Source organism: Haemorhous mexicanus, chromosome 6, assembly GCF_027477595.1.
Source record: "Haemorhous mexicanus isolate bHaeMex1 chromosome 6, bHaeMex1.pri, whole genome shotgun sequence".
Lineage (NCBI taxonomy): Eukaryota > Metazoa > Chordata > Aves > Passeriformes > Fringillidae > Haemorhous > Haemorhous mexicanus.
The window spans coordinates 4,873,364-4,892,403 of NC_082346.1; the positions used below are offsets into that span (position 1 = coordinate 4,873,364).

At 39.0% G+C, this 19,040-nt stretch overlaps 1 protein-coding gene across 2 annotated transcripts in view; it reads left to right on the forward strand.

Annotated features, from left to right (window-relative positions):
* Nucleotides 1–19,040, forward strand: part of IMMP1L (inner mitochondrial membrane peptidase subunit 1) — a 32,242-nt gene that overhangs the window by 11,334 nt on the left and 1,868 nt on the right. For both annotated transcript variants that reach the window (XM_059848363.1, XM_059848362.1), the window contains exons 2-5: nt 2,841–2,972; nt 3,720–3,808; nt 4,374–4,500; nt 16,206–16,316. In XM_059848363.1, coding sequence (XP_059704346.1) covers nt 2,841–2,972; nt 3,720–3,808; nt 4,374–4,500; nt 16,206–16,316 — 459 coding nt within the window. The remainder of the gene's footprint in view (nt 1–2,840; nt 2,973–3,719; nt 3,809–4,373; nt 4,501–16,205; nt 16,317–19,040) is intronic.

Sequence of the window (19,040 nt, forward strand, 5' to 3'; positions counted from 1 at the left end):
CATAAAGTTGTGGTAAAATAATGAAATTGTGTTCTCTGTGATAAATATGGATGTGTGACCTTTTTTAACCAATGTTGATTTCGGTAGAAATTTTTCAGCTACCTGCTATATGATAGTAGGTAGTACCTGGAAGTAATTACAACAGGTTTTAGGCCATTAGTTCTGCAATAAGGGATGTTTATACTACAGAGCCATTAAGTTTTCAAGGGGCCTGTGACTTAAATAATTCATTTTATTGTGCTTAATGTTCTTATGTTCAATCTGGTGGAGTTGCCTGCTGGTGGTACTTTGTATTAAAATTGTGTGATGTGGAAAACTGTTCAGCTGTTTACTTTCTTGTGGTCAACAATATGACATTGTTTCAAAAGTATAATGATATGAAGTTCTCAGAGGAAACAATTATATTTTAACAATTATACTTTTGAACAATTATATTTTAATGATGCTCAAGTAATTATTTCTCTGTGTGGGTTTTTTTTTTTTAAATAAACTAATTTGGTCTGGTGGTTTTTTTACTGGACTTGCTACAACCAGTTATTAACTAGAAGTTGTTGCTTAAAATGACATGAAAATTTAGGATTTTAGTTATTTGGCATGAATATTAGATGTCTAAAGATGAACCTTAACATTTAAAACACCCTCCCATCCTCAGGAGGTACCTTGCCAGGGTCAGACTCTATAATCCTGGTATAAATGTGTATTCATTTGAAATTAACTTTCTTGAGTAGTAGTAAAAAGCCTTTATATAAAGCTAAGAATTTTTTGATCATTATCATAAAATCTGATAAGCTTGAACATTAAAAAAAAATCCTTTGTACTACATTTATAAGAAGGGGTTGGTGAAATCTATGTCTCAGGCATTAAGAATTTATTTAAGAGAGCTGGGAACAAAATTTGAGAGCTCTTCACTCATGTTCTGTCCTTGTGGTTAGTTTTCTACCATGGCAGCTCTGGCAGCAGGCAAAGCTCACTCTGCACCCTGAGTAGCTCCCAAAACTACTCACAAACATCTCAAGGAAACACATGTCCAGGGTAACTATCCCTAGGTTTGTGTCACCCAAAATCCAAAAGGAAATGGCTCACTTTGAAACTTGTTTTCTGACATGTATAGCCGTTGTTTGGAGTTTCATAATAAAAATATTTTAGTTACAACCTGACAGCTGGTGGCACATTCTCTTGATGTTGTTACTGTTTATTTGTCCCAGTTTGATCTGTGTGCTCTGGGCATTGTAATGCATTGTTTGCAAATGCTTTTTTACCTGCAATGCCCACAGGTGCCTAAATTCTCTACTATCTTAATATGTCAATGTCACTATGGGACACAAAATAACACGACATGCCCACTCTGCTTTTTTCAAGGTAAAAAGAGACTTTTTAATTTCTGATTCCAACATTTATAGATTTCCAAAAGTGACAGTCAGTTGGAGAATGAAAGTGCCACTCTCCAATGACACTGGACAAACAAACAGTCCATCAAATTTCTCCTCCTCCATAAAAGAATGCAAAACAATGAGTTATTTACAGAAAGTGTGTGAGAAAGTTCATTACAAGAATGTAAACATCAGAAGGCTTAGAAAATCTTAAAAAATCAGGGCGACAGTTAATGTGTTAATATAAGGTTTCTGAATAGCATGGGGCAAAAATAATGGATGCTTGTGCAGTATTTTTCTTTGTCCCTGAACTGAGAAGCAATGTGAGGCCCCTTTCTAGCAGGTGCTGTTAAGAAGTTTTGATGATGGATTTCTCTCAAAAGATAGTTGTGCATTCACCTACTTCTGCAAGTCTGATTCATCTGCTGTGCCTCCACCTTCCTTTTGTGACCCGTGTCACAGTTCTGGGCTCTCAGTGTGTCTGGCCTAAGAGTAAGGCATTGGCTGGTGCACTGAATTGACAAGAGCAAGCCACTGCTGTGCCTCACCAGAATGGATTCTGCTGAAAGTGCATTCCTCTTCCAGGGAGCTGTTCCAGTTCCTGCCGTGTGTTGTGCTGGGTGCTGCATCTGCCAATGACACAGTTCAAGACTTTCCTGTCTGCCATTGTATTTTGGGTCATTACTGTGAAAATGGTCAGATAGTGAATGATGAATCACAGCTTGGTTTAGGCTGTTCTAGTGCAGAGAAGTTTATGTGGATAAAAAAGGACGTCTCTTTTGGAACAAGGAAATGAACTTGTTAGAGAATATTTGCTCCCAATAATGGTTGTCTTTGGAATGTAGTCAGGCAAAACTCCCATTACATTCTAATGAGACTTGTGAAGATAAATCCATGCACTTTTAAATTCCTCATTTCATTAGTGAAATGTAGAAGATGTCTTTATTTCATTTTGAAGTGGGCATATTTTACACAGCCTTTTTCCTTTTCTTCTTTTCAACATACTGTATTTGCTCGGGAAACTCTATTGACCCACCTTAGTAAAAGAGGGAAATCTTGCAGTGGCTTTAGTTCATGATAAGGCAACACTGAGTTTAAGGGGAACAGGTTTTTTTTTTGCTTCAATTACTTCATTATCTCTCTTTTCCACTTCCTTAAGTGTAACCACCAAATTGTGGTATGGAAACATTTTATTTAGATTAGCATTGTGGGACTTGGATATTTGGGGAAGGGGGTCAGAAAATGTTTACAGGCTAATGTACTACAGAAGTTGTGGCACTGTGCTACAGCTGAGAACAGACAGACCTGATGCCTTATTTCTATATGCACCTCTTCAGGTCTGTCTATTTGTTGGTATCATTACACTGTTGGGTTTTTTTAATCTTGTCCTCCTGTTACACACTAAAGATGGGTTTGTAAATTTTGGATTGCTTGTTCTCCAGTGAATGATCCTCTTCTGTTTTGCTGTAGAGCTGCTGGGCACCGTTCCACTGTAGGATGCTTCGCAATGCCCTAGGAAAAACCTTCCGGTTTCTGGGCTACACGGTGCAATATGGCTGCATAGCACACTGTGCCTTTGAGTACCTTGGAGGAATTGTTGTGGTAATCTTCCTTTTCATGACATTTAAAAGGAGATAAAACTGTAATACTGACAGTTTTCTATGTGATGATGCCAATATGCCAATATTTCAGGTTTCGTATTTTCTTCAAAGCATTTAACACAATTTATGAGAAGCAGGTTCAGCCTTGGTGAAAGTCATTTGTACTTTGTTTTCTGATGTTTTATTGCTCAAGGCATCACTGAAGTAAATAGGAAACTCTGATAAAGCATTTTGCACAGAGTCCATTCTTTAAGAAACATTAGAGTCAGTGATAGGAAATGCCTTTGTTTCACACTCTGGCCAAATTTTTGGGTGTTTTATGCTCCCTGCCCCTCCTCCCCAGGTCCTTAATCTGGCAGGTACTGCTGCTGAGCATGGGGGAGTTTGGCTGTGAGCTGCTCCTGCATCTTCTGTGATGATTCTGTGTCACAGAGAAAGGGGTAAGCTGGTAAGGCTTTGAGCACTGCTCCTAAAAATTTCCTGGAGATGCAGTGCTGAAAGGAATCCATAAGGGCCTGTAGCACCTAGTGCAGTTCAGGACTAGCCCCAAGCAGATAAGGAGCTGTAACAGAAGTGCTCTGGAGGCTCGCCTCAGCTTGAAATGCATCCCACATTCCATGGAGTAGCTCACTTTTAGTTCTCTACATTCCACCTTTTCTAATTTATTAGCATATCATTTAAATAGAAGTTTATTTTAGAAAGAAGCAGTTTGAAATAGTACTTTTTCTCTTTTCTTTTTTACTTGCAGTGCTCTGGACCTTCCATGGAACCAACCATTCAGAACTCTGATGTTGTCTTTTCGGAGAACCTCAGCCGCCACTTTTACTGCATTCGAAAGTACGCTGCTCTCTTGAGAGCACATCTGGCATTCCCTTTGCCAGGGCTTGGCAATCACCACATTCTGCCCTTGATTTTTAGTGTAATTTTCTGCTTCTAACTTGTAATTTTTCACTGTGTCCAAAGGATCTTAAAGTTACAAACAGCCCAATGAACAACTTGTCAAAATTCAGTTTATATTTAGTCTGTTGTCACTATCACAGCTTTGTCCAAAAAAATCCTTTTTTTCCTCACCCTAAATGATTCTACTGAGTGAATGTAACTTCTTCTCTAAGCAGTTTGGTCTTGAACAGCAGCTATGGGTATTACTGGTCTCAGGTTGTAGTCTTAAATGTTTCATAAATGATCTTAATAACAAAATTTCACTCAATTTTTAAAACTCTGTGAAATTACACCTGAGTAAAACTGAAGAAACCAAAATTGTACACAAGAATTTTCAGCCCAGTGGACTATCTTTAATGTGTGTGAATATTTTTGGAGTAGATACATGGGTGCTCATGTACTCAGCCAAATAGTTTGTAACTAGAGTTCTTCTGTTTGTTTTTGTTTGTTTTTTTCCTCTCAGAGGAGATATTGTAATTGTGAAAAGCCCAAATGACCCCAAATCAAATATCTGTAAAAGAGTAATTGGCTTGGAAGGGGATAAAGTCTGCACAAGCAACCCTTCAGATTTCCTTAAGAGTCACAGCTATGTAAGTATTAGAGTTTCTTCCTTTGTAAATTAATGATTTCTTAAGTAGGCCTGGTGGTCTGTAAAGGATTTGCAATATTTGAGGATCACAATAAATCATAAATTATGACATTAATAAATTATTGTTCTTGAATATGTACAGTAAAATGTTGTACTTTTAGCCTATTTATGCCAAGCTGTCTCTGCCTTTTGTTTCTGTAGGAACTGTAGACAGTGGAAAGAATTTGGAAGAATACTCTGAAATTCTCTGTATAAAGTGCCGTACAAAAGACAGGTGCAGGTGCTTGGTGTTCAGGCAAAACTGTTCCTGTTTTTTAAACACTAAGAAGTGAATATTTGACTCTGCAACAGCTTTGCAGCTTTTTCTTTCAAAATTATGCTTTATTGTATCTCTATTTCAATGTAGCAATATTTTAATGTTCCTCAGTATGGTTGGAAAAGTGGAAATTTTCCTGACTTGGCCAAAAGTCAGGTGATGCAATGAAAAGGGAAAAATAAGCTCAATGTTCATTTGTCCTTATGCAGATAGGCTGCACAGAAGTTTGGGAAGATCAATGACAAAAAGTTTTTAGCAATGTTTTTTTAGGCTGTCATGAGAAAAATCCTCAGGAATGATGATCACAGAAGAATGTAGGTTTTTTCTTGTCCCAGAAGCGTGTTTGACTGTTACCTCTATTCAGCACTTGTGGAGCCATCAGATATTCCCAGATAATCTTTAAACAAGGCTGGGATTTTGCCCTTTCATATCCACTCCATCCTCAGAATAAGAAGAATGAGCATGTGGCCAAAGTCCTGTGCTGAGAAGGTGGAGAATTTAATGGAGCACTCCTTACAGGCAGCTCCAGTTTGTGACACAGAAATCCTGTAAGAATTTAGCTTCCATAAAGGCAGCCACCTTCACCAGGGAGCCTCCAGCTACCATTGCTTCATTTGTATTAAGCAGCTGAAGTGGAGTTTGTCTTTACTTAAAGCAAAAATTCTTGTTTAGTGCCAGGAAGTGAGGACATGAGTCATAGCCTGCTCTGAGGGTTTGAATTTGTTCCTTTCACTCCAGTGTTGAGGCAAGACACCTTGGGCACCTTGGGCATCTGCACTGCTGCTGTAATGTCAGAGCTACAGGAGCTGCTGTTTTTAGACTTTGCTCACTTGTGGCCATAAAGAAGGAACTCATTCTCTGTTACACTTTGAAGGAGAGGACAAAACATTTAATTTTTTCACAAATCAAATTGTGTTAACCATTTAACCAAGCAAAAACTTACCAAAACCCCCAAAGAACACAAAGCCACCTTTCTCACCAAGTTAAAGGAATCCTCTAGCTCTGGTGGAGCTTTTAATTATGATGGAATAATACACATTTCCCAGAGGAGACCAACCTGAATTAGGTGCATACTGACAGAAGACACAAACTGACTTTCTCTGAGCATCTTTTTCCTCACTTGTCTTAGTCTTGAAAAGGAAGTTGGGGAAAGATTTATATTTAAAACAGGATATCAGCTTTTCTGGAAGCACTGAAGTGACCAAGTGAATATTCAGCAGAACAATTTCTGCCCTATTGCAGGGTTTCTTGTCTCCAGTTTTAATCCAAAATATGAGGAGAAAGAGCAGATGGGGAATGCAGAGTCCATTTCCTGTTTTCGTAAAGGCTAATGTGTGGAAATACAGAAAAGTGACAAGCTTTTGTAATTCTTACACCATAAATTGTATCTAGGAGGAGAAATTATTTAAATGGAAGTGCTCTTGTGCCTAATACCTGTTTTCCTTCTGCCTTTAGTGCTTGGTAAAGAGGTAGGTCTTTCCATCTGTTCAGGAGACACTTCCTTTACAGAGGAATAAATTCTCAATGTGGATATCTATACTTTATGTTCATAACTGAGGCTGGAATACTCACTAAGTAAATTGTTGGGGAGGGGAAACATGACATGTATTTATGTTTAGGCAATTGCCTCATCAGATTCCTTCCTTTAGTGAATCACTGTGCTATGCACTTTTAACTCAAACACAGAATTCCTCACAGCAAATAATGGCAGCAGATGTACAGAGAACTGGCTGGTTTGTTGATACTTGCCTGAGGTGGGTTTTTGAAAAAAAGATTTTCCAAGCTGAGGAAAGGCCTGGGTTGTGGTTCCAAATGGCCAGGAGTGCTGCTGGGGGGTCTCTCTGCCTGGGAAAGGTGCCACTCCTTAAGTGAGCAAAGCCTGGAAGGTGGCATGGGTTTTGCACTTTATCTTTTGGCTGCTGACTGCCTTTTTTCAAACAGGAAATCTGAGTGGTGTGTGAATGCTGTGACTCCAAAGTGTGTAAGGTCAGAGCAGTCTTTGTTACAGTGAACTGCTCAGCTTTCCTTGAGGGCTTGTCTCCTATTTTGGGAAGTTTCTGTCATGTCTGCAGACTTACACAGTAAATGGGAATATCAGATGCCAGCAATATTGCCAAATTAGGCAGCTCAGACCCTTGCTTCAGTCTGTGCTGCTGGTTGCCAACTAGTGGATAGGTTTTCTGAGCTAGCCAGTTCCTGAAGGTGGCAGAGTAATGGCCATACAATGGGAAAATTACCTGTAAGCACCTGCTTTAGGTTTGCCCTAAAAGGAAAATCCTTAGAGCCACATTGGTAGGAATTGTTCTTAGTCTCTATTGACTTGTCATTGGTAGTGTTGGCATATTTTACAGCACTGAAGTTTGGGATTTCTGTGCTTAGAAGCATTGTCACACACAATTCTTACCCTGAAGCCTAAGAGAATGCTAAAATCAGATCCTACTTGAGGTGCTGATTCATTCATGAATATACTTCTCAGGATGCCTTTATGTGTATGGAGAACTCTGTTTACAATTTGCTCTCTGTAAAATTACACAGATGAGATACATTATTGCTGCAAACAACCAAGGAGATACCTGTAGATTAAAAAAAAAAATCCAAACACAACAAACCAACCTTCCAAGCTATAATGAAAAGAAACAAACAAACAGAAAAATCATGCATAAGCTGAATAAGTTGTTCTGAAAAGAGGTATTTCAGCTGAGTAGAAATGCACAGTAGCAGTGGCAGTTAAAATACTCTTGCTGCTCTATTTAACTGAAGGAATACATCATAAGAGAAAATTATTTTTGTCAGAGTGCACTAAAGCTAAAGCTGTATCAAAAACCTGTCTTTGATGGAGTTGGATTACAGGCTGATGGAACTAATGCCACATAAAAAACTGAGTGGTATAAATTAGGTGTGTGCTGAAATTACAGTTTAAGTACATACAATTGGTGTTGATCTGTAGAAAAATAATTAGGGAAATCTTCCTATTTACATGAAAGTATAATGAAATTCCTTTTTTGAAAAAGCTGCTATGGTATTACAAAGTTAGGAAAAGGTAGTTTTCCTTTTTTTTTTAATATCTGATATGGAATGTGAGCATTAGGCTGGCAGTTTTGCAGGGCTCTTCTTTTTTAGTTTTGTGCTAAATGTTCATTTGTAAATAGAAACAAGTGTATTTGCTGTAATAAACATTTAAGAATGCATAATGTATTTTTTCTGTATCAGAGGCAATGTGGTATGAACCCAGAAGTTAAAAAGGTAAACAACTAATGCTGTATTCAGAACTAGTTTCACTTATTAAGAGATATCCTATTTTATTCATTTAACTGTTCAGCGATTAATGAGGATTAATAAGGAAATTAATCACAGTAAACCTCTGAAATGGTCCTAAAAAAAAAACAGCTGAAAGGTTATTTTTCATATTTAAACTTTTATTTCTTGTTTAAAAAACTCTTAATGCAGGTTTATAATTCAGATTGAGTATCGTATTGCTCTGTTTGAATTTGCTTTAATGCCATTTACTTTAGCTTTAATTTCTTTACGTACCATATGTTCTTGTGCTGCAGGTCCTATTTACAGTGTGAAAAAGTGAGGGCTAAACCATCAGAATCAAACAGCTTATATGTCATAAACCTCCAATATGCTGAGCCTTTGAGGTACTTAAACAAAAGTAGTCCCTGATAATGTCACTTAATAGAGGCAGAGTCTGTAAATAAGGAACTGCCTCGTGCGAGTCCCGGTGATAAAAAGCTGAGATACAAATCCATATCTCAGCAACACCGTGCTGGTGATCAATCAGCTGCCAGTAATGCTGCCAGCCTGGCTGCTGGGGCAGTGTTTGCCTTGTGCTGCAGCAAAATGAGCCTTGCCACGGAGATGGCATCTCCTCATCCTGTGGGAGTTCCAGAGCCAACAGAATTTCCAAGATAATGCACCTCGCTGTGTTTGCACAGTGCTGTTAACTCTTCCCCAGCTCTTGGCTAATGCAGTAAGAATATGATGTGGGCACTAAGGATAACATAATGTCAAAGCAAATGGCACAGAATCGTAATCACGGGGTTTGAATACACCCTGCAAGACACTGAAAAGTGGTTTGGTATTTCTGAGCACTCTGTGCTGTTGGATAGTCATTTTAATGCATCCTAAATAGCAATTAAAAATAAACCTAATTAAAACACCACTCCTTTTCCCTTTGCTCTAAGTATCTTAATGATTACACTCATGGTTTAGTAGTTCACCGAGTAAGTTTCAGTAGTTGCTGATATGGAAAATGAATAAGGTATTTTCTTGCTCCTCCTTAGCTCTAAGTGTTCTAGAGGCTCAAGAGAAAGTCATGCCATAATTCTAACCAGCAGCTGTGCTGAATGTCTGTGGGAGAGGAGAGCTCATTTGGCATATTTGTTGGTTTGCAGATGGCTCTGTATCCCACTACAGAGAGGTCATGACTCATGCTTACCTTGAATTTGCTGAGAAGTCATTTTAAATTAAAATTCTGATTTGTCAAAACTAAATTGTTCAAGGGAAAAGAAACAATAAGGATTTTATCAGTCTAATGCCCAGTATTTCCAGGATTTCTTCTGCTCGAGTGGTTTGGCCTTTGTACTTTTGCAGTTTTGGTTTGGTGATACTTCAAGAACATAGAAGTAGCCACATTTTATGATTCTGTTATTCTTCTGCTCAAAGTTCAGTAACAACTTCTGGGAAGCTGCTCAAGATGGTGAAACCAATGACTTGGGACTCAACTGAGAGTGTACCAGCTGTGCAAGAGAGATTCAGGTCCATCCTGATGGAGCTGGCTGGCAGGATTCCTTAGCCCTGATGATATTATTTATCAGCCCCTGCTCTCCCAGGCTGAACTGCAGACCTGTGAGCACAGGGTACACCAGTGATGGTGATGGGTTCTGTGTCAGAACCAGGAAATTCCAGCTGGGTCTGCACCCACAGGGTTTAGTGCTCTCTGACTTACACTTTTGGGTGACTCTGTTACATCACTTGTTATCTGGAGAAGAAAATCAAACCCTCCTTAATCGTAGATGTCAGAAAGGTCTCAACAAACTGTTAAGTAATCTTTGATGGATTTGTAATCCATATTTTCTTCTAAAAATCTTGGGCTAATAAGAGTCTGGACTGATCAATCCCAGGCATATTCTGAATTTTTGTTCAGGATATTTAGCTAGGAGATTTTTGTTCTAAATGTAGCTAGGAGATTTGGGTCTGAAAGTTTTGGCCTAAGAACATGAACCAGTTAGTTTTAATTTTAACGGATAATAGTTTTAGAAAAGGAAAGATGACTCATAATTTAAATTTAGGGTTGCAGCTAGAGGTTTTAGAAAACAGATACATAGCTTTTCCAGCTGATTGAGACCTGTATATTTAAAAATATGATCTAGATCTCAGCATTAAATATTTACAGCAGTAAACAATGCATGCAAGTGTTTGAATTGTTCAACACAGTTGAAAACTTTTGGAACAGGTAGAAAGTGATATTAAGAGAAATCAGATATTTTTCTCATATTTGAGTATCAGATATTTTTCTCATATTTGACAGATAGTTTTCTCAGATATTTGACTCCACAGACATCTCTGATATGAAAGCCTCACCTGTTAAGCTGTGAGTGTAGTGATCAAACCATTTAAGTTCCATGTAGTCAAGCTCAGGACAGCAGTATTTCCTCCTGCATTACACAAAGTTTAGAAGGAGCAGCAGTGATGAAACCCCAACCATTGAAATAACCAAGGAGTGCTCTGACAAGTCACTGTAACAGCTTACCCACATTTTTGTTGCAGAACAACACCCAAGTGGTGTGCTTTCATGGTAGAGAAAAATGTCTTAAAATGTCTTAGGAATTCAAGCTTAAGTTAATATTCCTTAGTTCCCCTGTGGTGTGTGAGTTAACACTGCAGGTTATGTGATTTTAATATTGGTTAATATTTAATTTCAAAACTTAGGCAAGTCTTCATATCTTACCTTCTTAGAAATCTTCTATTAAAATTACAAATGTCGTCATAGAGAGAATGAATTCATAATATAAATATGTAATCACAATGAATTTGATTTCTGTATGAAAACACATTAGTGTTTCACTGTCATCCTCTCTAATAACAACCTGGACCAACATCATAATGTCTTCTTTTTAATGTGTGCATTTAAACAAACTGGGTCAAGTACATTATGTCTTATTCATAAGCAGGTAGAGGGAAAATGCTAAACTCTTTGGAAGTACTTAAAAATTTAAGGTAATTTATAAATTTAAGGTAAATTCATTCTATTATATTAAGAAATATTAAATTCCAGGTAATTCAGCCTTTTAAGGATACATGGAAGATGTTGATTTAACATCTGCTGTACTGTTTAAGTTCCAGTGTGATTGCTACCATTTCATAGCTTTTTCAGCACAAAAAAGTAAATAGAAGTGTTCACCCTGATTCTGAAAATGTTGAGCTAATTAATGTAGTTGGGTTTTTTACAGATGGCAGCCTTAATATGAACAACATTTATGATGAACCTACAGAAACAGTGCCTGGAGCAACTGGATCATTAAAAAAAGTATTTGTTAAGCATTATTCAGTCTTGGTTCTGAATTAATAAATAAGGGATTAAGGAGTAGTTATGTGAGACTTTAAGTATAGAGTGATAAAACAAACTCCTGCATTTCTATGGTGTATATTTTATCCTAACTAGATGCAATTTACTTAAATAAGGCAATTTAATCAGTATTTAGTAAATTTGTCATTTGATATTGTAGAATCTTTCATCATATTTCACTTTAATCAAGAAAGGTAACACCTGTGGTTTATTCACAAAAGCTCCTTTTGTTAAATGAGCACCCGCAGGCCATGAAGCAATTACATTTGTTGCTTGTACCAAAGTGGGAGGCACTTAAATAGACCTTAGTAGGGATAGATGAGAACTTGCAGACTTTATTCTTTTGTCCAGCACTGAGATTAGTTCTTATCATAGCTCAAGAAGGAAGCCTCTGAACTGAAAAGATGGGAATTATTTAAAGTTCTTCTTAAGTTGGAAACTTTGATATTGCTGGAGGTGATGTGAATACCTGTGACCTTACAAAAGTTCAAACATCTACTCCCAGCTGATTGTATGTGCTGATGTTTTTGGAGATTGCAAGACATTCATGTTTATAAGTGCCCTAAAATCACTAGCAAAAGCTCTCTCAAGACAAAAACCTCAAACCACAGAAGCCTGCTTTCAGTTAGTTGGGTTTGGGGGTATTTTTGAGGCAGATAATGTAGTTTTGTTAGCTTTATTTGCAATACATTAGTTTCCTAATATGTCAGTTAATGCAGCACAGGGTTCTTATCTCTTGGGTTTGAAGATAATTGAGTAATCAAAGAAAAAAGTATGGCATCATGTAAAGAGACCAAAGGAATATAATTATTTGATGATTCCCCCCCTTTAAGTAAATTAATGGTTTATGCTGGTGAGTATGGATCAGACACCTGCCCTGTACTTCAGTTCTGCCACTTCAACTGCACCACTGAGTAAACTCCAACAGCTCTGCAAATTATATCAGTTTGTCTCAGTGAAAGATGTTTATTTGGGGTGAAAGACAATGAACTACTGCTTCCAGCTCAGTTGTTCCCAAGGACAACTTGTTCTTCTGGTCTAGAGCCTGGGGAGGGAACAGAGGGGTGTCTGATGGTGTCTTTCCTTGTCCCACTTTGAAGCAGCACTGCAGATAACCGGTTCTGCCTGAGAACAAGGGAGGTAAATCCTGGGATAATCTGCACAGAACAGGGGCACAGGGGCTGCTGAGGCAGAGGGAGTTGCCTGCAGACAGTCAGAGACAGCATTTCACAGCAGCCTGCCCTGCTCAGGAGTTGCTGGTTCTGCAGTCCCACTCATTCTGTGAAAATTCAGCTGCTGGGTGTGTGAGACTTTCCCATCTTTAGTTCTGGCCTCTGTGTAGGGAGATCAGGGATGCTGCCCAGCCCAGGGCAATGCTTTTACCCCTCATCAGTGTGGGTTTGCAGTCACTATCCCTCTGTGTGGTGGGAGCTGTGATTTCAGTGGCACTTCTTGGATGCAGTTAACTTTCTCTAAGAGGTCCACTGCCTGTAGATTCCAAAATGCAACCCTGTGAGCTTGTCACACAAGTGGCTTTCCCTCTGCCTTGGGGCTTTTGGCAGCAGCAGCAAATTGCTGTGCAGTTAATACATTCTTCTAAAAATACAGGTTTTTAGCAGCCTATTTTCTTTTTTTTGGTGAATATTATTCCCAGCTAGTGTTCTTGCAGAGCTCTGCAGTGTTTCAGATTGGGTCCTGGCCTCTGATGCTCTAAGTGGACTATTCCCTGTGAGTAATCCCACTGAGATCAGTGATGTGGTGTCTACATGGCTTGGTGCATAGAGGAGGATTGTCTTTATTTCAAAGGGGTTTATACTACTTTTGGTTTTTTGGGTTTTTTAAATAATGATTATGGCCTGTCACTGGTATTTGGTTTTACATTTTCCTGTAATTTTTGTGATTTTTATTGCTTGACTTGATTCTAGGTTGTTGTGAAGTGCCTAGATGATGGACAGACACTCTGCAAAAGTGCATTATCCCTAGATGAATCACATATAGTGACAATACTCTTAATGCCAAATTCAGAGGTGTAGGGCCCAGTCATACCTTCCAGGGAGAGCTGCAAAAATTATTTTAAGTGGTGAATTTCAGGATGTAGGAAGACAAACTACTACTGCAAATGTTCTACCTGGAATGCAAAATGTGAACATCTTGACTAGACAAATAATTATTCCTAGTACTGGAAGTAGTTTTATACCATTGCAGGCAAAAGCAATTTATTTTATTTTTTTGTAATTTTGGAGCTTGATGAAAATATGGGAAGTGTTTTAGAAAGCTTTTGGATATACTTGAGTCACGAGTGGTTCTTTATTTTACACAGTAAAAGATGAGCATCACACTCTGCCTGTGAATTGGGAGAAGTGAGAAAGCACAGGGGGAGCTGGCAGGGAAACAGGAGCACATTGCAAGAAGTGATGGTTTTGCAGCAGCATGAAATGTTAGCATGGCTTTGCTTTCTATATCTTAGTAATTCCAGCTTGTCCTGTTTGTGTGCTTGCTGAGGGAGTCTGTCACAGTGGCAGCACCTTGGTGGCTGACTTGTTATTGCAGTAGGTGCTGGAGTTGGCATCAGGAAGGTCAGGTGCTGCCTTGTACTGGTATTTGCACGTGAGAAACAAACTCATGTGTGGGTGTGGACACGGGGAGTGCTTTGGGTGGGTCCACTGAACTAAGTGACCACAGACATCCAATTACCCTGCTGGGCATCCTAAACAGGCTGTGCTCCATGGAATCTTTGAGGAAAACAGCAGTGGCAGCACATGCTCAAACACAGACCTATCAAAAACACAAGATGCATGTTCTACACAGGTTGTTTGACTCCAAGTAGAAGCTTTTGAAAATGTAAAAATTCACTTCTTGTTGTTTTCTTTTGTTTGCAAAGATGCTTGTGTAGGAGAAGGGCCAAAGTCATCTAGCTGGAACCAGCTGGCCTTCCCAGAGGAAACCCTTTGGTGCATGTGCCAGGAATCTGATCAGCCTACCAAGCAACAAAGGTGACAGACAAGCTGAATAGGGAATTCCTGTCTGGAAGGACTGGGAGAGCAAGCAGTAGAGGAGCTTGGCTCAAATAGTGGAACAGTTAGAAACAAAGGAGGTGGCATTCCTTTATACCTGTGGCAGGAGATGGTACCAATGGGTTTCAGAAGGGCTTAGACATTGCTGGGAACATCCTAAAATACTGAGGAAAGGCTTTGTGCCCTCTGACACACCTCCAGCACCTTTCCTGGTGCCACAGCAACACAGGGCTGCTTGGGAGGGATGGCCAGGCTCACAGATGCTTTCTGCATGTGTTTCATGCTGCCAAAGTGACCTGTTGTGTCTCAAGCCACAGCTGGCACATTTGCCACGGCTCAGCAGAGGGGCTCTGGCAGCAGTGTGCCAGCCTGGGATGCTGCTCTGGTGACAGGCACGTGGCAGCATGGCTGAGCAAGAGTCTCACATGAAAGCCCAGGTTCCCAGGGAGTGTTACCTGGCCAGATACCTACAAGTATCACCTGCAGCTTGCTCCAGTGGGGGACCTGCATTTGTTCTTACTGGTTTACAACCTGCCTTTACTCTAGAGTGGTGTTTCACTTTGTTTAATCTGTTACCCGTGAACTCTCTCTTATGTAGAATATTGTGTTTACAGTGCATGGCTCAATTCTAAAACATTCATGCTACTTGTACTTTGAGTTTCACTTGAAATTGTTTGTTTGTTTATTTAGTTAGTTTCTGTATGTTTTTCCTCTGAATTGTGGTTGTAGTAATGTTTCAAGTAGATACTTCATAGTAGTGTTTCAAGTGGATACTTGGTTTTGGAAAAATGTATGTTTAAAGTCCATATTAAATATTCTCTAGGTTGAGAATATGTTGCTTCATTTAAATTTTCAGCCTGGTTTAAAATTTTAGAAACAAGACCCAATTAGAAAATTATTAAGTATTTTATTTGGTAACTTGAAAGAAGTTATTTGTATCTGAAACATTTTAAAGAAAACATTACCAAATACTATTGTATGTTCCAAGTAGACATCTTAGTTTAAGACTTGCAGGAGCAACTTTTTCACATATGAAAGCTTCATCCTCTCATTTAGGTAACTGTTACAGCTATGTTGCTATTTCTCATTTTGTCATTGAGTCAGCCAGTGAATGCCATGAATCTGTGGTATGTAATATAGTAAATGCATAATATATATGGGCAATGAAAGGTCTTTGTCATATAGTATAAGGTCACCATCATTAATTTTCAAATTATAAAAAGGGATTTGCTGTTTTGTGATCATCATTATTGCAATATAATGTGTTGTGGATTCTGCCTGCACATAGAATGAACTGTGATCTTAATTAGAACTTTGACAAGCCTACTCCGATAAAATGATGAGATTATTCGTAATTGATGTCACAATCAATTACCAGTTAGTTCATCATGAATCTACTAACAGGTCTAGCCTTGGTGCTGGCCCCAGGATGTTGATGAGTGTGTGGCTGCCCTGTTCATGCTGTTACTGCGACAGGAGGGCAGATTTTCAGTCAACATCCTAATGACCTCTTTTGAAGTCTATTAAATTAATGACCCTGTCACATTGGTCTAACCTCTTGCATCTTCATTTTGGGTTTTTTGTTGCAAACCATTGGTTTTTGAGCACATGATAGAACAGATACTTTGGAGCACTCCTTCTCATCCCTCTAAAACTGGCAGTGGGTCTTACTAGACTCAATAAAATTTAGTTCATTACACAGTCAGGAAATACAGAGCACAGAAATCAGGAAAAACACTGTAAGGCAAACTGTGCTTAACACCATCCTGTTCTGGTTTCTTTTTACATTTCAATCTTGCTTATAGGTGCCTAAAGGACATGTCTGGTTAGAAGGTGATAATCTCAGGAATTCTACAGATTCCAGGTGCTACGGACCTGTTCCTTATGGGCTGATAAGAGGACGCATTTGTCTTAAGGTATGTGAATTTCTACTATCTAAAAACAGTTGCATTAATACATTTTTAATGAGTGGATGTTAGGCACTGAAACTTGCCTCCCCAGCTGCCTGGCCACAGCAAATGTAAAGGAAAGCATGAACACTCCACCACTTGCTGTAAAAGGATAAATCAACAGTGACGGGGTTTTTGGAGGGAGGACTTTGGAGCAGCACTGAGCAGTTTTCACTGCTATGAAAATGGAATGAATTGTTTTGCAAGCAAATCCAAACATGATAAAACCACAAATGTACACACATACGCCCTACTGCACAGATGTACATTTCATCCTTACTTTGATTCTCCCTGCAAAATGATTTTTTTATTGTTGTAGCTCCGTGGTCCAAAAAAACAAAATGGAGGAAAAGATTCTCTTTCCAGGACTTGCACACATACTTTGGACATGTAGCCTGGCCTTGCTGCTTTTTAAACTAAAAAAATGCTTTAAATGAATATTGTACTGTATAAACCATCACAGTTTTATCTCCTTTTGCTTCAGTAATTCTACAACTTTATTTCACACTGAATTATTTTATTGATATTATCTGTGTTACTGATTTACTCTTTTACCTAAAAGAAGAAACATAACACAATTTTCTCTCCAAAAAAGTTTAATCTAAGAAATAGGGGAGTGTGTATTACACACTTATGCACCTGCTTTTAGAAAGCTGGATTTAAAGTTGTGCATTCAGAACAATAAAAAAGGTTTTCTTCATATACTTCAACACATCCACAAACCCATAATTTAGCACACCTGTATTACACAGGGAAGATTAGATCTTTCCAATTTAGCAAAGCCTTATATCCTTAATTTACAGTATTTATGAACACAATTTGGGACTTTTCAAAAAAACCCCTTGCAGCTATTGAGCACAATCAGTAATTGCTTTCTAAACCTCAGACAACAGGGTCCCCTCAGCCCTACTGGCAAATTTTGGGTGACCTCTGCTCCTCCTGGCTCACATTTGCTCTGAGTTCTTGCCTGGTGTTTACTCAGGGCTCTGCCCCTTCTCCTGCTGTCTGCCTTGCCCTGGACACCAGAGGGGAAAAGGCTGGTTCCCAACAGGGCTATTTTTATGACCCAAGTTTTAGCTTGAATTATGGACTGCTAAGAGACAAAGGATGCTAATCTGCTGACACTCCTCTAATGAGAATGTGCCAGTAATAATGCAACTGAAAAAAGCATTTCTACAAGCTGATGCACAGGTATAGAAAAGCTGCTGCTGTTTACTGCTTTAATGTTAGCAAATACTGAATATATCAAGAACCTGTGTGACAGAATCAGTCACAGTATCTCTCCACAGCAATAGATTTTGTGTCCAGCTTGTGCCCTGACAAAGAAGGTGTTGGAAAGACCTTAATGAAGTGACTGACAGGAGTGAACCCTAAGTAAACTCTGTACAATGAGTGGAACTCACAGATAATTCATAGTGAAGCACTACTTTAGGACTCCTGAAAATTGTGTGTTAAAAAAAAAAAAATTATGCAATCACTTGATACTTAATCAAAATAATTTAACCAGATTTCACAGGAGTTGTTTAATGACAGTGGCACAGAGTAGTGATTATTCAAGTTTTTGTGAGATTTAAGAATACGGTGCCTAACAAAAGCAAAAATGGATTTGTTCTTCAAATGAGTGTTTCCAGTTGGGTTCTTTCTGATACCTCCCATGAGCACAGAGTGATGCTACTCCTGTGTGTTGCTGCTGCACACTGCAGTACAGGGCAGCAGGTACAGACTGCCCAGGGCTGGCTGGCCACTGGCCAGGAAACCTCTGAGTGCTTTTAGTGCAGCCTGCTGCAGCTTTGGCTTCTCTTCCATCCAACAGTTTTTACTGCCTTCAGAATGGAAGTTTTTGTGTTTGTCTTACAGTGGATTTTGGAGTGGCTGTAACAGTGCCTTTCAGTGCTGAGTTAGTTTTTTAGGAATGGATACAAAAAACCCCAAATATAATTTGGAAGTCAGGGATTTCAACAGAAGAGAGTGAGCTTAGCCAGCCTGGCTGGCTGCATTTGTTTAGCCAACCTATTCTTGGCAAAACATGAATGTTTATCTGAAGTTTAGACCAAGGGTTCTCAGTCAGTGTTGGTGCAGCAGTTTTTAACCCTTACAGAAATACCAACACCTGATTCTTGTCCTGCCACAAGGTCATGCCATAAAGGGCTGTTGAAATCAAAGCAGCTGCAAATTCAGGAAAAGCACTGGGAATCCCACTTAGAACTCATGCTTCATCCTGTCCTAGGTAAGATATCCTGTGCATTCCCTGGATTTAGGCTCCATGTCACAACTAGACCTGTGGTGTATCTTCAAAAGAGCTAGTTAGCCCCATTTATGCCCCGTCCATCAGATCAAATCTATGTAGGCCAAAGCAGAGAGGGCAAAGAGCTGCTAATTGGAAGAGCCAGTCTGAATGAGCAAGTCACAGTCAACTTCTGTCAGAACTTTAAAGATAGAGTGGCATGTCTTTGTTTCGCAGAGGAGGGCTTTCCATCTCTTTCCAACAACCAGTATTATTTCTCAGGTTCTTCCTTGCATGCAGACTAGATAAAACATAATTTTCATTCTAACTCTACTACTAAGATTACTGTGACAAATTTCAAACTACACTGTCAAAGCAACATTTAAAGCTAATTTGATTACTTTCACTGAAAGAAAGGCAAGTTGCAGTAGGTGTGATTTGAGTTGCCTGAAATGAGATTTGTGCTG